This window comes from Candoia aspera, chromosome 11, assembly GCF_035149785.1.
Source record: "Candoia aspera isolate rCanAsp1 chromosome 11, rCanAsp1.hap2, whole genome shotgun sequence".
In the NCBI taxonomy this organism is placed as follows: Eukaryota; Metazoa; Chordata; class Lepidosauria; order Squamata; family Boidae; genus Candoia; species Candoia aspera.
The window spans coordinates 271282-288781 of NC_086163.1; the positions used below are offsets into that span (position 1 = coordinate 271282).

The following is a 17500-nucleotide window of genomic DNA, read 5'->3' on the forward strand; positions in this document are numbered from 1 at the left end:
CTGGGGGCGTCTTCCCCAAAGATGGCCCACCCTCTGGCTCCCATCGTAACGTCACTGGCCCATCACTTCCTCAATAACCTGCCCCGCCCTATAATCCCCAGAGTCTCTGAGTCCATTAGCTCCCCAATCCTGGATTCCTGAGATCCCTGGTTAAAAATAGGGATCCCTCCGTTCATTCATACAAACTCACACGCTCTCAATCGGCCACAAGGCAATGGTGGGCCCTTCCAGCACACCAGCATAAAAATAGAGAAATTCCCACCACCACCACAAAAGGTGGGGTGGAAGTTAGTTAAAACCCCATACATGGAAGAAGACAATAATATAAAATCCATATTTCTCTACTTTGAGAGTTTAATGGAAGGTGGACTGTATATGCCAATTGATAAGATTCAAAGAAAGAGTATAGGCCAAATTCATATTTAGGTAGCACTCTTCAAAAAAGTGCAAAATGATTTAAAGAAGCTGTTAAAATTAACTAGAGTTTAGAATTCATATAATATGCTGAATTCTGATTAACTGTGGTTAGGGTAAAACATGCCTGTTTTAGAATCTGTGGCTTGAATTGGCTACAAAGATACCATAATTAAAATTAACCATAGTGTGCTGCATTTAAGCAAGAGGGTAATCACAAATACAAGGAAAAGCTTTCATCCTCATCATAGCTATATTGGGGGGTTGGACTAGAAGATCTCTAAGGTCCTTTCCAACCCTATGAGTCTATACCAGAAGTGAAGAGGAACTACTGTATGTGCAGAGGCTGAACCTGTTTAAAGGTAAAGGTAAAGGTTTCCCTTGACGTAAAGTCCAGTCGTGTCCGACTCTAGGGGGCGGTGCTCATCTCCGTTTCAAAGCCTTGGAGCCGGCGTTGTCCATAGGACACTTCCGGGTCATGTGGCCAGCATGACTCACGGAACGCCGTTACCTTCCCGCCGAAGCGGTACCAATTAATCTACTCACATTTGCATGTTTTCGAACTGCTTGGTGTGCAGAAGCTGGGACGAGCAACGGGAGCTCACCCCGCCGCGCGGTTTCGAACCGCCGACCTTCCGATCGACAGCTCAGCGGTTTAACCCGCAGCGCCACCGCAGCGCCACTGTATGTGCAGAGGCTGAACCTGTTTAAATCGTGCTAAATCATGACATACTATAGTATCTAATACTACAGTATAGCTAAATGTGTTTTGTGTTAAAAGTAATTTCTAATTTCATAAATTAATATTAAAGCCTCATGAAGTTTACTGAGAATCAGAAAATCTTGAAGTAATTGTATGCTGGGTAAGTATGTTAGCATTGTGTTAGCTAAATATAATTAATGTGTGTTAAATCAGAATTCAGTTTATTAACAGCATACAATTCAACATTGCCATAAAATCTGCAGTGCAGCGTTTATTAGAGTATATGAAATGCAGAGTACATAGTTTTAGTGTCTAAGTTCATGCAGGTGTCTGTGAACTTGCTATGGCTCTTATTTAATAGATGAAATTCAACATGCAAGCAAATCATATTTAAAAGAAATACGATATAGTACCATTTCAGGAAAGGATCATTCTGGAGAACTTCAGAACAATCTGTTCTTTCTTTGAGGTCCACTGGTCTGGCTGCTCTGGAGGTTTCTGGAAGTAAATCCTCCAAACTGGAAACAGTTTGTGGTATTATAGGCATGGTGTTTTGAATGAAATGTTTCTGGAATGGTAGGTTTTGCACCTACATAGAAAACAGGCACAGCTTTGAAGTCACAACTAATTAGTTTTTCATGAAGACCATAGCATGGGAGCTTGTGTTTTGATACTGGGCCTATATAAACTGTGATAGATTTAAGCAAAGTTAGAAGTAATAGCTGAGAAAAACAAAATTCCATTTGCAAATAGGATTTCCTGATTGGCAGAGAAAATAGGTGGAGTGGGTCACTGAAAGACCTGTTATAGGTCAAAATCAGTTATTCTTATAGATTTAATTTTTCTTTGTCTATAACCAATGAGGGAAGAGATCTCTGTCATAGATAATGCTCTATGCTCTTGAGAATAAACCCTACTGAATTCAATAACATTGTACCCTTTTCCAAAAAATCTAAATATAATTGGCTAAACAGGTTACTTCATGTTAAAGGTAAAGGTTTCCCTTGACGTAAAGTCCAGTCGTACTTCATGTTACTGTCATATAAAGTGAAGCCTTGTTACGAATATCTGTAATATGGGCATTGTCCTCTTCTAATGGTCTGAGTTTTTAACAGGCAGCTTCACCACAACAGAGGGAGATGATGGAGCAGGCTGCAGCCCAGCTGGCTCAAGATAACTGTGAGTTGGCCTGCTGTTTTATTCAGAAAACAGCGGTGGAAAAAGCAGGTCCTGAAATGGACAAGAGACTGGCCACTGTAAGTACATTGTTGATTTATGGTTCTGGCAAATCCCATGTGGTCATCCTGTCATTCACCTCTGTGGGTTTTTTCTTAATAGGAATTTGAGCTCAGAAAACATGCCCGGCAAGAGGGCCGTCGGTACTGCGATCCTGTTGTTCTGACTTACCAGGCTGAGCGGATGCCAGAACAGATCAGACTGAAGGTGAGAAATGGGAGTCATGCAAGGCATGTTGAAGTCTTCGACCGGTGAGCAAGAAACTACCTGGTGTCAAGTGAAGTTGCTCAGTTGCATATATTTTGGACATATTATTTTATCACTTTTTTATTAATTTTCAATAACATTTGTTATTTTTGGCTACCTGTATATCAAATAGTTGTGAATGGTTTCCAGCTAAAATTGTCCTTTAGAAATCAGGTAGAATTTCATTTCAAGATAATTCAAGAGGAAGCTATTGCAGCTTTGCATCTGCCTAAGTGAGCAGTAATGCTGCCACCCCCAGGAGAGTAGGGGGCTAAGGATAAATTACTCAAATGGCAAGGCCACTTCCAGCCAGAATAACCCAAGATAATCTTTTGCAGTAAGCATGTCAGGTCATCTCTTTCCTTGGACTTCGAGTTCTGAACGCGTTGTCTGTTTCCTACATCAGGTGAATAGTATAAGCCTACCTTCCTAAGACTGGATTGCCTAAGGAAAGTAGATTCATACATGTGCAAAGTAGTACAATGTTCTCCCTGGGGTCCATGAAGCACATTCTGGTTGGGTATTGACCATGTCAGACATTTTGTCTGAACTTCTCAGGGTATCCTTGGACTTCAGTTTCAAATGGTGTTCAGCCCTGGGGTCAAAGCACAATTTTACCATAACATACTAACACCAGGAGAGATCAGTTGAGGATCTGAATGAGTTGTCATCAGTAGGAGATAACACATAGGTCTGTGTCTCTTTTTCATTAGGAAAGGTGTTCACAGAATCCCAGTTGGAAGGGGCCTTTTTGCCTTCAAATCTAGACCCCTACTCAGTGCAAGAATCTACATTAAAGCATCCCTGACAGAAGACTCCAAATTCTGTCTGAATGAATACATCTTATTTTTTTTAATGTCTAGATGGGCTTTAATGCAAGCAGCAGAGAGTCATAAAAAAATATCTTCTTACCCCTCTGAGTGGTATGTGTCTTCCTCAACCTCGGGTCCTCTTCCAGAGGCCTGGGAGTTTGAGGGTTCTGCGCAGTCTTAGCTGTTCCTAGCTCTGCACTCTTCTGGACAGTGAGCTCTGACGTTGCTCCTGGGATCTGTTGGAGCCACTCTCTCAGCTTAGGAGTCACAGCCCTGAGTGCTCCTACCACCACTGGGACCACTTTGGCCTTCACTTTCCACATCTTCTCATTCTTCCTTCAGACCCTTAATGCCCTTAAAGCATCTAAATAAAATTATCCTGCCTTTATTATTTTTATAAATAACTCAAGGTGGGGAACATCCCTAATACTCCTTCTTCCTCCTATTTTCCCCACAACAACCACCCTGTGAGGTGAGTTGGGCTGAGAGAAAGTGACTGGCCCAAAGTCACCCATCCGGTTTTGTGCCTAAGATGGGATTAGAACTCATGGTCTCCCAGTTTCTAGCCTGATGCCTTAACCACTACACCAAACTGGCTCTTAATAATTTCTCTATCCTTTTGCTAATTGGGTAAAACCTTCCTATTTAGGAAGGCATTCATTCCAAAGGCATGCAGATTTTTAAAAAAAAATTAGCTTTATTTAAAATAAAAACATATAGTAACAAACAATAAAGAACAAAAAGAGGGCAAGGTGAGAAAGATCTCAATTTCATATAACCTTTATATTCATTTACAATAAATTCCAGTACTTCCTATAAATATTTCAAGGTAATTACAATAATTTTTTTTAAAGGAGCCTCATTACATTTTTGACCTTTTCATATTTGGAAGATAACTAACCTGTGCGGCTCCTCTTATCCCATCAAATCTGACACTCCCCGTGGTTCACGGAGGAGTTAATGGTTCTGAAGAGGATTAAGAGACGTCTAGAGCACCACTGGAGAAAGATGAAGACTGAACCCAACTGGACACAAGCTAGAGCTGGGTTAGGGTTAGGGTTAGGGATTTTATTGAATTTTAAATTGTTTTTATTGTGAACTGCCCAGGGCCCCCCATGTGGGGGAGATGGGCAATGATAAAAATACTATAAATAAATAAATGAATAAAATAAAAAACTAACTATATTTATAAACTCAATAATAATTAACTGGTCATTAATGAAATATGTCAACTTGCTTTTTATTTATTCTAATTACACAGATAAGTGTTTTCATTAACCCAGTATTCCAGACTTTTGAATACCAAGAATCCATACTAGCTCTTTCCAAAATCTAGCGTATTTTGATGATCTGCAGTCATAAAGTTTAGATTTTGGATTTTCATGTAGCGGTAAATACATATTTAATAATGCCAGTTGAGGATGTCCTATTTATTTGGTTATTTCTGGGACCCTTGGGGCTTGCTGATGATCCCAAATCTGAAGGCCTACAGGAACTTCAGTCTCTAGTCTTCTCAGTGATCCCCACCACCACCACCTCTGGAGCAATCTCCACCCAGAGGACCACTCCCTCTGTATTATATTTTCAGAAAGTTGTGAAAACATGGCTGTTCAGAGAAGCATTGGGGATGTTTAAAGATTCTGCTGCCCAAATGGTAGCACTTCATGGTTTTGTTGCTTATGTTAAAGTATAAACTTTTTATACTTTAATTTTATGTTATTATTTGTAAGTCTCTCAGAGTCTTTAGAAATGGAGCAGCATATAAGCCAAATTGGTTAACCAAGCAATAATGTTCCATGTTGTTAGAGACCTCTTCCCCAAATAATTTAACACTGCCACAAAACTACTCTGAAAGATGCCCTTATCCCTCTGTATCATGGGCGTCCAACCTTTTGGCTTCCCTGGGCCACACTGAGTGAAGAGGAATTGTCTTGGGCCACACATGAAATATATAATATAGTTAATGTATATAAGTAATAACATTCCATTTATTTTTTTATTATAAAATTTTAAAAAAGAGGGCAACATAAAGCTAGTGGGATATTTGACCTTTTTTTTTGGTGAAACTAATGCATCAGTGTCTGGTTCGATGAAAGTGGTTGCAATTCTCAGTGAGTTCTTAAGGTACTCGTCAGAAACTTTAATTCTAATTTTACTCTTTGTATGCTTCATCCTTGAAAATAGTTGCTCACAAATGCAGATGCTGCCAAAAAGCGATGGCATGAATAAGGCATGATTGTGAAGCAAGGGAAGATAGGTCTCATAAAAGTCCAGTAGAGAGTCGTGATCAAATTTTTCTTTGAGTTGAATGTCTGATTGCAACTCTGTACATTCCATTCGAAAATTCGGAGGTAATGTAGTTATGTCGACTGAAAATGGAGTCGAAAATATACTAAAATATTGATGATTTTTCTGGAAATCTTGAAACCTGTTCTGAAATTCTGGTATCAAACCAAAAAGCAAGGCTGCATATTTCTGTCTGTTCACAGGACTATGTTTAGCCAACATATTAAAATGTATAAAATGATTTTCCATAACTTGAGCTTGCCGTACTTTAAGTTTCATTTCAAACGCTGTTATGGTTTGAAACACTGCAGTGATAAAGTTGGTTTTCACCTTGAAGATGCATGTTTAACTCATTTAAATGAGCAGTCAGATCCACCCAAAATGCTAAATCTGTGAGCCGTTTTTCATCTTCAAGTTCTGGCACAAATTTTCTTTTTGATTCCATAAAAGACTTGATTTTATTTCACAAATCATAAAATCTTTTCAGCATTTTACCCCGACTTAGCCACCGTACTTCAGAAAACTAAATGATGTCCCTGTAATCAGCATCCATACTTTTAAGGAACTCCTGGAATTGGCGATGATTCAAACCCTTGGCCCTTATGAAATTCACTGCTTTGATGACAATTTGCATAACATTATTCATTTTTAAAGCTTTTGTGCATAAATTTTCTTGATGTAGAATGCAGTGATCAAACGTGAGTTGCCGGCGGCACTTGCATCGTCTTCTATCAATTTTGTAAGTCCCTCACTTTTACCAACCATCGCCGGGGCGCCATCAGTAGATATACCAGATATGTTGACAATGGTTAAAGAAAATTGCTTTAATGTCATTTTTACTGCTTCGTTGTGTCTTTTGTGTCTTTTAATGGCACCAAAGAGGCCATTTCTTTAGTGACATTATATTTGTTATCAATGCCTCTAATAAAAATGGCAAGTTGAGCCGTATCTGTAGCATCAGTACTTTCATTCAACGCCAAAGCATAAAATTTGAAATTTAGCAGCTTCATTCTTCAAACCTCTTTCAGTAGATTTTCCTATTTCTTCAATTCGCCTGGCTATAGTCTGGTGAGACAAACTGATTTTGGAAAAATTGCTTTTTTTATCAGGACAAATTATATCTGCCACGCTTTCCATACATTGCTTAATAAACTCACCATCGGTAAATGGTTTTGATTTTTTTGCAGTCAGATTTGCTATCAAATAACTAGCTTTTATAATAGAGTCCTTTTGAGTTGTGACTTTTAAAAAAAATAATATTGAGACACTTTTTTTCAGTTCCGCTAATTTGTCTTTATGACAAATTCCTTGATACGCTTCGAATTTGGCAGCATGTTTTTCTGTATAATGCCTTTTCAAATTGTAGTCTTTGAAAACTGATACATTTTCCCTACAAATTAAGCATAGTGCCTTAGTATTTGTCTCAAAAAAAAGTACTCATCTGTCCATTTTTCACTGAATATTCTTCCTTCATCTGTGATTTTTCTTTTCTTTTTTGGGTTCTGTTTTCTGTTGGAACGATGTTGAAGCCATGCTGGAATAAATTTATTTAGGAATAAATATATTTTTTAAGAAATAACACAACAAGCCCATCGTAAATTATTAGGTAGGCAAATAAACAAAGCAAAGTTTAATAATCAAATAAGGAACTTACATGTCTACTTAATAATAACAACAATAAACGCCTGTCGTCACAGAACACGTGTAGGTAGGTTGAAATATTGTATATAACACCAAGTCACCACAAGCTGACCTGTGTAGCGGGCAGTGGTGGCGTTAGCACTGCACTGCCCCCTCCCCTATGCAGCATACTGTTTCTACCTACACAGTCCACACTCGAGCACCATGCGATCGAGTCATAAAATCGCAAAATATGTTAAAAGTTTACAATTTTTGGGGACCACATTACTAGCTGTTCAGGGCTGCATGTAGCCTGTGGGCCACAGATTGGACACACCTGCTCTATATCCTCTTCCACATAGGAGTTTGTTCAGTTAAGGTATAAGATTTGAACTGAGGTATGTTATTACCTATGGATCATCTTTAACAATAGCTGTTAATGGAGATTTATAAGGGAATTTTTGCCATATTCCCTTATAAATTAAATTCCCTTATAAATTCCCTAAATTACTGTCCCCAAATCATTTTTACTATCTCCAGTAGGAGTTTATAGAAGTCCTTTTTGCTGCTCTTGGTTTCCTAATTGAAGTATAATTATGAAATACAATTAATTTATATTCTGTTGAATACCTAAGATTAATATTCCCTTCTTTTTCCAAAAACTTTTGGCCAAAGTATCCAGCAAACCAAGAAAATGCATATTTGGCAGCACAGTTGCATAACTGAGGATTGAATTTTGACTCTTTCCCTTTCTTTCTATAAGCAGACCCTTCATCTCTCTCCTACATGAGAGCCAATTATCTGGTCTTTAAACTGAAAATAAAATATTCCAGTGCCAAATAAAGTATCTTAGTAATGTAGTAATATGGTGTTCTTTATTCAACATTTACCTCTTGGCTGGCCCTTAATAAAGACAAACCCATATTACTTAACAAGGGGTTAAAATATGTGAGTATGTGTCATGAGTACTGATGGCGAGCTGGAAGGAGCCTCTATCCAGGGGGGAAAATGCATGCATAATAACTGTAGTTATTGGTTGTCAAATATTAAGCATTTTTTTATTCTTCTATGTATGCCAAAATTGTCTATAAGGAATATTTAATTTTGAGTTACTTGCCTGATTACAGGGGTTGGGAGAAGCTCCCCTTTCCTGGATCTCCACACTGGCCCCACTCCTTAATTGCATCTTCCTTCAAGTCTACAACTTTGAACAACAAGCATTTTCCCTTCTTGAATAATTCATATGGTAGGAAGAAAAATCCACCTGTATCTAATCTATTCTTTTTCCTAGGTAGATCTCCTGCAGAATAATAATTGCTATGTTATTAAATGGTAGGAAGCTTTTCCAAAGCTGCCACCAGCTCTTGTTTGTTAATCTAACTCAGAATCCAGACAATAGGTAGTTCTTTCACATCTTCTGGAGATTTCTAAAATTTTAGACTTGAATTCTGGATGTAATTACCATTTTCATTCTCTCATCCCCCCCCCCCCGCCCCCCATATAATGTCCTGTTTTCTTCTTGCACTGTTTTTCAGCCTGTGCTCCCTGCACCTCTCCCTGGTCTGAGGCTGATCCCCAAGTCTCAAGGCAGGGCTTACCTGTTCACTTTCCTTAACTGCTTCTGAGAGGGTTTCACTTTTTCTTGTTGCTGAAAACCAGCATCTTTCCCCACTGATTTAATTCTGGGTGGTTTCTTTTTATCCCTGACATCTATGTGACCGTTTTATAGGACACTTTAAAAGATCTTTGTTGTCAGGGTCAGTAGAAATAATAAGTTAAAGAACTTGCGTGCAGCTTAGCACTGAAGCAGATATACTTCTCATCCAGCTGTTTTGTCTTCTCAAGTATATCTTAAATAATGTACCTACCTGGTTTTAGATAACATTTTTTGTCATTGCTTTTTCTTGTTTTTTTAAGTACTTTAAATGTACAGTATTTATGTATGTATTTAATTATAGAGCCAGCCATCCCACAGCAGTTTGATAGTGATTTTAATTGTTAACTGTTCCATGTGGTATATACACCCACTCAGTTTAGGCATTGCCCGACTCCTAACCAATTCTTGATCGCTCACAATATAACAAAAACAAAATAAAAACCCAGTACAAAAGGGAGAAATACCATCCTTACAGAAACTCATTTCTGCTTCCTTCCTGGCAGAAGTGCCATCATGGCCTTGCTCTGCCCTGTGCCTTTCCAGCACCAGAAAAAGCCAGGGAGGTCTCTGGCAGGGCGACTCTTGCAGTGGACAGTTGCCTGCACCAGTTCTGGTGTGTTGCAGGTTGCTACAGTTTGGGGCAGCTGTAAAATGTTGGCTTTGCCTTCGGTGTTGCTTCTGCAGACAGATCTCCTGCTGCAGGCTGTTCATGGATTTCCAAAGGGAACAGAGTCTGGAGAGCACCTTTGTTCTACAACTGGGGATAAGAACTTAGATGGGAAGCCTTTTGAATGGAGCTGCTCAGATGACAGTGGCTTCCTCAGTCTTACTCACTGCCAAGATGTAAAGCAGGAGGTTGTGAATGGTGAACTGAAGCCTAGAAAGGAAAACTCACTTCACCTATTTCCAGTCTGGATTTCATTTATTTTCTTTCTTTTCCTGCTTGGTGGGTGGGCCAGGCTGGATTTCACTCTAACCCTCAGAAGGCAGGCTTTATTCCTCCAGCCCCAGACCTGGCTGTGAAGCTTGTTCTGCGATTCTGTGGCCTTTAACATCTGATCAACCCCTAGAAGCATTCTTGGGGAGAATTATCTTGGAGCGTAATGTTTCAGGTGTTGTTCCTCCTCAGGGAGAAGGTGCACTTCCTGGGTCAGGGAAGAGCTATGCCTTTTCTTTCTTGGCGGAGCCACTTTTTGATAGTGGCTCCTGGCCTGTCAGAGAGTTGACATACATATCAGAGAATTGGAATGTCTATTTACAGATCTCAGATTCAAGCATGCAGATTGTCTGTGGTTTGGAAAGCTTATTGCGATTACCTTCAGTAAATGAAAGCTTTTTCCTCTTCACAGTGGAGATACACCTGTAAATTCTGATGACAGTATACTATTGGAAAATATGTTATTCATCTATACCACAGTGTCCATTTAAGTGCAGGGCTTATAGATTCAGTAACTTTTCCTTTAGACATCTTGACTCATCAAAGTGTCTCACGGAATCTGATATTCTCTGTCTTGTTCCAAATGTGGACATAACTTTAAAAAAAAATTCAACATGCCTGCTGCAATCAAGAGACTCTTGATAATGCATCTATAAAATACGATAAAACATCCATGGTGTAATACAAATAAAATCACCATATAGAGCAGGGGTGCCCAACCCCCAGGCCGCGGACCGGTACTGGTCTGTGGCTGTTAGGAACCAGGCTGCACAGCAGGAGATGAGCGGTGGGCGAGCGAGCAAATTTACAGCCTGAGTGTTTACAGCCGCTCCCCATCGCTCGCATTACTGCCTGAGCTCCGCCTCCTGTCAGAGAAAGCAAGCCCATTGGCTGCTGTCTCCAAACGGCACGAAGAAAAAAGAATAAAAGGTCAGGAAAAAGAGGAAGTGCTTGAATCATCTCGAAACCACCACCACCACCCCCAGTCTGTGGAAAAATTGTCTTCCACGAAACCGGTCCCTGGTGCCAAAAAGGTTGGGAACTGCTGATATAGAGCAACACTTTAAAAGATCCATAATACACATATAAGGTAAGCAGTCAGCAGTTAACGTATAAACAGACAACCAATAAAATCAGTGGAAATATTTTATATCCCAAATACTCTTTGGAGTAATTCTGTTTTTAATAGCTTGCAGAAAGCCAATGGGGGGGAATCCTTTTCTTGCCTGCTCCTCTGCTAGTTGCCTAAGAACTGGAAATTGGCTTTGTCATCAGGCATGTTGAGCTTGGTGAGTTATGTGTACTGTGCACATGTAATACACAACTAGATTGCTAGCAAGAATGGGAACTCCATAGGCCTCCCATTTATGCTGTATATCTTCTTTTGCTTTCTCTCCCCATGTGGAACTGTTGAAGAAGTTTATTGTGAAGGTTCTCTAGTTGGGTTTGAAAGTTGGTATATGTTTTGCTTTTAACCCTGTTCCCTTTGGGCAAAACCCCACTGAAGCAAAAGTTGTGCACATCTGTTGGAGCATTGCTCTTTCAAGTGCTGGGATTGTAGATCTCCCAGCAGCCTCTTTACCATATGCACTCCGTGGTGCTGCTGGGAAGTTGTTCACCAACATCTGGAGGGCTGCAGGCTTCCTCTTTTATCATGGTGGAATCATGCTGAATGTAGTTGCTTAGTTCCATATCATTGGTGTGAAAATAGTATTAAACATACCTTGAAAAGAACAAACTTCTAATTAAACATGTGAACTAGAAGGATCAGTGCAAATTTTTAGACTAATAAGTTTCAGTTGAATACCTTATTATGTTACTCAGTAGGTAATGGAGTCTCTTTTCCTGAATTAGTTGCAAGCAAAAGTAGTTGAGGACATCCACTCCCACATATAGTCGTTTGAGTGAATATTGATGTGAAAACAGATGTGGAAGTATTTTGCTAACATTCTTTCTTTTTTTTTTTTTTAAGGTTGGTGGTGTGGACCCAAAGCAGCTAGCTGTATATGAAGAATTTGCACGGAATGTTCCCGGTTTCTTACCAACAAATGATTCAACCCAACCTACGGGAATCCTGGCCCAGCCTATGAAGGTAGCAGTCCAGTTGAGGCAGAAAAGGGTCTTATCCAGGGGCTTCTGGAGATCACTGAAGATTAATAACTGTATTCGTCAAAAGTCACACAGAATACTACAGTAGGGGAAAATTCAAAATTACAAGATGAGTTGTAGCTCATTGATTTTCTTTTTTAAAAAACCCATCATGGTCTATTAAAGACTTAATGTTTATCCATTTCATAGAATCACAGAATGTAAAGGTTGGAATGGACTTCGGAGATCAGCATAAATAGTCCAGCATAAACTACTGGTTTAGGTGTCTGTCATTTCAGCAGGGTCCATTTGATTAAAAATATTTTTGAGGATGCTGATAGTAACGCTCCTGATGAAAACTAATTCAAAGGCATTTTTTAAAAGTAAGCATTTAGAATTATTCTTCAAGGAACTAACTGAGGTCTTTGCTTCATCCTAATTCAGCAAGCCTGGGCAACAGATGACGTGGCACAGATCTATGATAAATGCATGGCAGAGTTGGAGCAGCACCTGCAGTCCATTCCGCACACTCTGGCCATGAATCCACAGACACAAGCACTGCGAAGTCTTTTAGAGGCTGTTGTGTTGGCTCGTAATTCTCGAGATGCTATTGCAGCCCTTGGATTGTTACAGAAGGTTTGTGTGTGAACTCATTGTTAATCTTTGTCACTTTTTGTCACTTTTCTTATGGAGAGAACAGATTCTAGGTCTCCATAAACATGGTGGGTTTTGGATTGTAAGCACCTTAAAATAGATGATAAGAATATGTACCTACGTAGTCCCTGTCTGAAGGATCAGGGCAGACTATGCTTCCTACCTATTCTGCAGTCCCAAGAAGAACTGCCACTGGAGCAGAATATTTTTCCTGGTAAGGAAGCTAGAAAGCAAGCTGTTTTTTTCTGCCTTAGGCTATGTTTGGTCACATTTTCTTTGTTGTTACAGGAGAAGCTGCAGAGAGGGTGGTACTGTAAGACTTCGTTCGTGGACTTTCCTTCCAAGTTTTCCCAGTGAAAGATAATTAGGGTAGATTGCCACCAGACTGAGCTTCCAGATGTATGTCAGTCTGTTAGTTGAGAAGTTCTTAACCCTTTGATCAAAGGTATCTCCCTTCTGCTCAGCCAAAATTCCCCAAAGCCTAGCAATATAGAATGGAATAAACCTTGTGCCAATCAAAAAACTTATGGGCTAGCTGTGTAACTACACCATTTTGCACATGGAAAAGGTTTTATTGAGAAATTCCCTTTTTAAATCAGTTAAATCTATTATTTAGATATAAGAAAATTTACTGATGAAAGAATAATATAGGAAAAACAAGGGCAAGCAACAATTACAAAGCTCCATATTAAATCATTAGTCAGCCTAACCCTAACCCTAATTTATTACATATTATCTGTTTATCTAAGATCTTAGGTTCCAGCACATCAGCAGCAGCTGCTGCTGCTACTAATATTACCTACTCTGCCATCTCACTTAAGCAGTCTATAAAATGTGGAAGAGAATTGAAATCAAGCCTCTTTGGTGGGATTAACTGCTTTGCTCAATCAAGTAAAATGTTCCATTTCTGAAATTATCCACCACCTGAACCCCTGCTTATACTGCTAGATTCCATGGTTAAATAATAAAAGGGCTGACCAGAACCATAGCATTAGAAGGGATCTTGGAGGTCTTCTAATCCAACTCCCTGCCCAGAGCAGGAACCCTCATATTATCCCAGACAAATGGCTGTCCAGTTGCTTGAAAACCTCCAATGATGGAGCACCCCCAATCCCAGGAGGCAGGCTGTTGCACTGCTTGAAAGCTTTATGGTCAAGAAATTCTTCCTTCCTTTGAGTTAGGACCTCCCTCTGTACAACATTCACCTGTTGTTTTTTGTCTGAAAAGGAATTTGGAGATGACCTTATGGAAGATAACGAAATAACTATTAAGGAGTGCAGAAAAGATTACACAGTCCAGAGACTGAAGCAAATATGAGAAAGAAACTCAAAATACCCCTGCCTTGATTTTGTTTAGTATAAGATGGGACAGAGCACAACTTGGGCAGGCTTTCAAGATTCTGTCACTATACCCTACAACAATAAAATAGCATTCTTGGAATTCCTGCAGTGTCTGTTTTTTGACCTGGCTTCCCCAGAGAGTGGCACTGTGGAGAACAAATCCACATTTTCTTTCCTGTGATAGTCCTTTAAGTATCAGAAGACTGCTATTGTGCCTCTCCTTAGCCTTCTCTTCTTTAGGCTAAATGTACCCACTTCATTTAACTGTTCTTCATAGGATTTAGCCTTCAAGCCAGATCATCTCTATCAGTCTTCTCTATACTCTTTCCAGTTGCTCAGCATCATTCTTGTATTGTGCCCACCAGAACTAGACACCGTGTTCCAGGTGTGGTCTGACCAGGGCAGCATGGAGTAGAACAATCACTTCCAGTGATTTTGACATTATGTATCTCTTGATGCAGCCCAAGACTGCATTAGCTTTTGCCAGAAGCTCTTCCTGTAGGTAGTGCAGACCATGGTCCAGGAATCTAAAGTTTTCCTAACAGCACTGTCCCTTGAGCAGCAGTTCACCCACCGAATCATTTGTTCAACTAGTTTTCAGAAGTTAGGCCTTTGGATAAAAAGATATATTTTGGAGCTGCTTTTTTGGAAAATAGAAGATGAATTATATCTATTCAGGAGGAAATCCACTTACTAGAGGTTTTGTGGGGCACCATTGTGCATGATAAAAGAAGAGAGTTGTTAAATATTCTATTGTAATCTTAAAGTATCAGTAGACCAATCAGAAGAGAAAATGGGTTTCTTCTGCCGGAAAATTCATTGAGATGTTCGTTCTTCTTCTGACAGGCCGTTGAAGGATTATTAGATGCCACTAGTGGTGCAGATGCGGACCTCCTCCTCCGATACCGCGAATGTCATTTGCTTGTATTAAAAGCACTGCAAGATGGTCGTGCGTATGGGTCTCCCTGGTGTAACAAGCAGATAACAAGGTCGGTAATTATGTTGGTGATGGGGAACCTTTGAAAGACCATCACATGGTTTGCGACATAGCGGTGTCCTCAGTAAAAAAGCAAATGTGTTGGTAGAAGAAAAAGAAAGGTATCAGGACTGGGATTCAAGCATCTTTGGAAGAGTTAATCTCTCTACAAAATAGAGAAGTGCATGAAACTGAAAAAGCATTTTGTTTTAAACTTGGGATGAAACAGCCCAGTCAGAATGTTTCTTCTGTCTTGAATTCAGTGAAACAAAATGTGGAGCGCAGGTGTCGTGGGCTCTGTCAGAATAAATCTTCAAAATGTTTGAAGCTATTCCTTCATTGTTGACCTAAAGAAAAATTATGTTTTTGAAAACTTAAAATTCCCATAGGAAACAATGAGAACAATTAAGCAAAGAAGTAAGTCCCCCATTCATACACAGGCTTCTCTCTGGCTGTTGGTCTGATAAAGGCTTCTTTGTGACTATATTAAAAAAAACAACCTAAGTGTGCTTTTCCATTATAAATCTGGCTTGTCTCTAATAGCCCTCATCAAATAATCCAAGCAGAATTTGCATATGTATCAACTGCCTCCAAAGGAGAGCTCTCAGTAGCTACAGAACACATGCTGTTGCATTTCAAAATGGAAACTTGTAAAACTCTTATAAAAGCAATTTAATTTGTCTGTTGAGCAAAATGTATTCAAAACTGCCTTGTCTTTTTTCCCCCAAGTTTTTCATAAAGCAGTGTATTTTGTTCTGAGCTGGGAGGAAACTCTGAATGTGGATATTTTCTCCCAAGCTTAGACCAATCAAAATACATGTAGTCCTTGCTTAACAATCACAATTGGGACCAGGTGTCTGTAGGTTGAGTCATAGCAACTGGATTTCTTTCTTTTTGGTTGAAACATTTTGCTACTTGTCCAAGCAGCTTCTTCAGTCTGGGTCAGAGTTAGGGTCAGCCATACACAAGAGGATGGCTCAACACAGGAGGAGCAACACCACAGGATCAGAATAGAGCAGTTTACCTTCATCTAAAAGAAAAAGGACGCTCATTTGAGGACAATCATGTTCACATTTTAGACAGAGAAGATAGGTGGTTTGAGAGAGGGGTTAAGGAATCCATTCATGCCAAAGTGGAAAATCCTTCCCTCAATAGAGGCGGAGGCCTCAGATACAACTTGTCCCCCATTTTTCATGCTGCTCTTTCATTAGCCCCCAGGAAGATTAAGACCATAAGTTCACCAGGAAGGCCACACTTAACAATCCACTTGGGGATGAGCGAGGGATTTAGGAGTAAGACATCCCAAAGACAGTCCACACCTCCGTTGCACAATTAAGCCATTCAGGTGAAGGGACAATGCAGCCACCCTGGAAGACATATATGGGATCCCCTCACCAACCTTTGCCCAGACTGAAGAAGCTGCTTGGACAAGCAGCGAAACGTTTCAACCAAAAAGAAAGAAATCCAGTTGCCATGACTCAACCTACAGACAATTCCACCTGGATGACAGAATCTTCATCGACAAATTGGGACCAGGATTTAGGTCACTAAGTGATGTGGTCATTAAGCAAATCTGGACCCGATTTTATGACCGTTTTTGCAGCAGCCGTTAAGCAAATCAAGCAGTTCCCTATTGCTTTTGCTTATCGGAAGCCTACTGGGAAGGTCAGAAATGGCGATCAGGTACCCATGGGATGCTGCAACCGTCATAAATGCTCAGTGGTTGCCAAGCACCCGAATCGTGATCACATGACTACGGGGACACTGCAGTGGTCGTAAGTGCAAGGAACTATTTAAGTCAGTTTTTTCCAGCACTGTCACAACTCCAGTCAGTCGCTAAATGAACGGTTGTTAGCAAGGGGTACCTGTAGCTATTTTGGGCATTTTGCAGAGCCCATTCCAGGGCTTGGACTGAATCCCTGTATTCACAGACTGCTTCATATAAACTATTCACATAATTGCTGAACGTGTAAATTGTGACTTGCGTAACGTAACTCCACTGAACGTGCAGGTTTAACGTTCTTGGCTCTGTATAAGCTTACAGTTTATACTGTGCACTTAGTGCTGCTGTGGACGTACAGTTCTAATCTCCTTAAGTGAAAGAAGCAATGCCTCCAATATGATTAACTGCGATGGATATTAAAAAAGGTGGTTCTACCTCTGAGAAACAGGGAGTTCTATCACGTCACAGAAATGACAGGAATCAAGCCAGTCATTAAAGCGTCTTTCTGTTTTTACCTTCCTATGAATCCTTCATGTGGTGCCACAACAAATGACATTAGTTTGAAGGTTATTGCCATGTAGCAAGTAGAGCAAAAATTATTTGTGCTGGTGTCGTCATTTGCACAGAAGTTTTGTTTTGGCCATCTCCAGCCCTTTGTGGAAGGGGCAGCTAGAATTAGTTTGCTACTACTTCCTGTTGGCTTCCTTGCCGCAGGTCAAGCCGTTACCCATGTATGCTTAGACTGAGGGGACACATGAAGCAGAAATTAATCTTTGCCTGTTGAGACCTAGAAGAAAACCAAGTTAAT

General features: G+C 39.9%; 1 protein-coding gene and 1 long non-coding RNA gene across 9 annotated transcripts in view; both read left to right on the top strand.

The window, feature by feature from the left end:
• CNOT1 (CCR4-NOT transcription complex subunit 1) overlaps nt 1-17500 on the top strand; it is a 139482-nt gene that overhangs the window by 98976 nt on the left and 23006 nt on the right. For all 8 annotated transcript variants that reach the window (XM_063312880.1, XM_063312877.1, XM_063312879.1 and 5 more), the window contains exons 32-36: nt 2233-2373; nt 2456-2560; nt 11884-12003; nt 12444-12635; nt 14840-14982. In XM_063312880.1, the coding sequence (XP_063168950.1) occupies nt 2233-2373; nt 2456-2560; nt 11884-12003; nt 12444-12635; nt 14840-14982 (701 nt within the window). The remainder of the gene's footprint in view (nt 1-2232; nt 2374-2455; nt 2561-11883; nt 12004-12443; nt 12636-14839; nt 14983-17500) is intronic.
• LOC134503923 (uncharacterized) lies at nt 15000-16810 on the top strand. Its single transcript, XR_010068611.1, has 3 exons — nt 15000-15652; nt 15773-15822; nt 16506-16810. It is a non-coding gene; the product is annotated as an uncharacterized LOC134503923 (long non-coding RNA).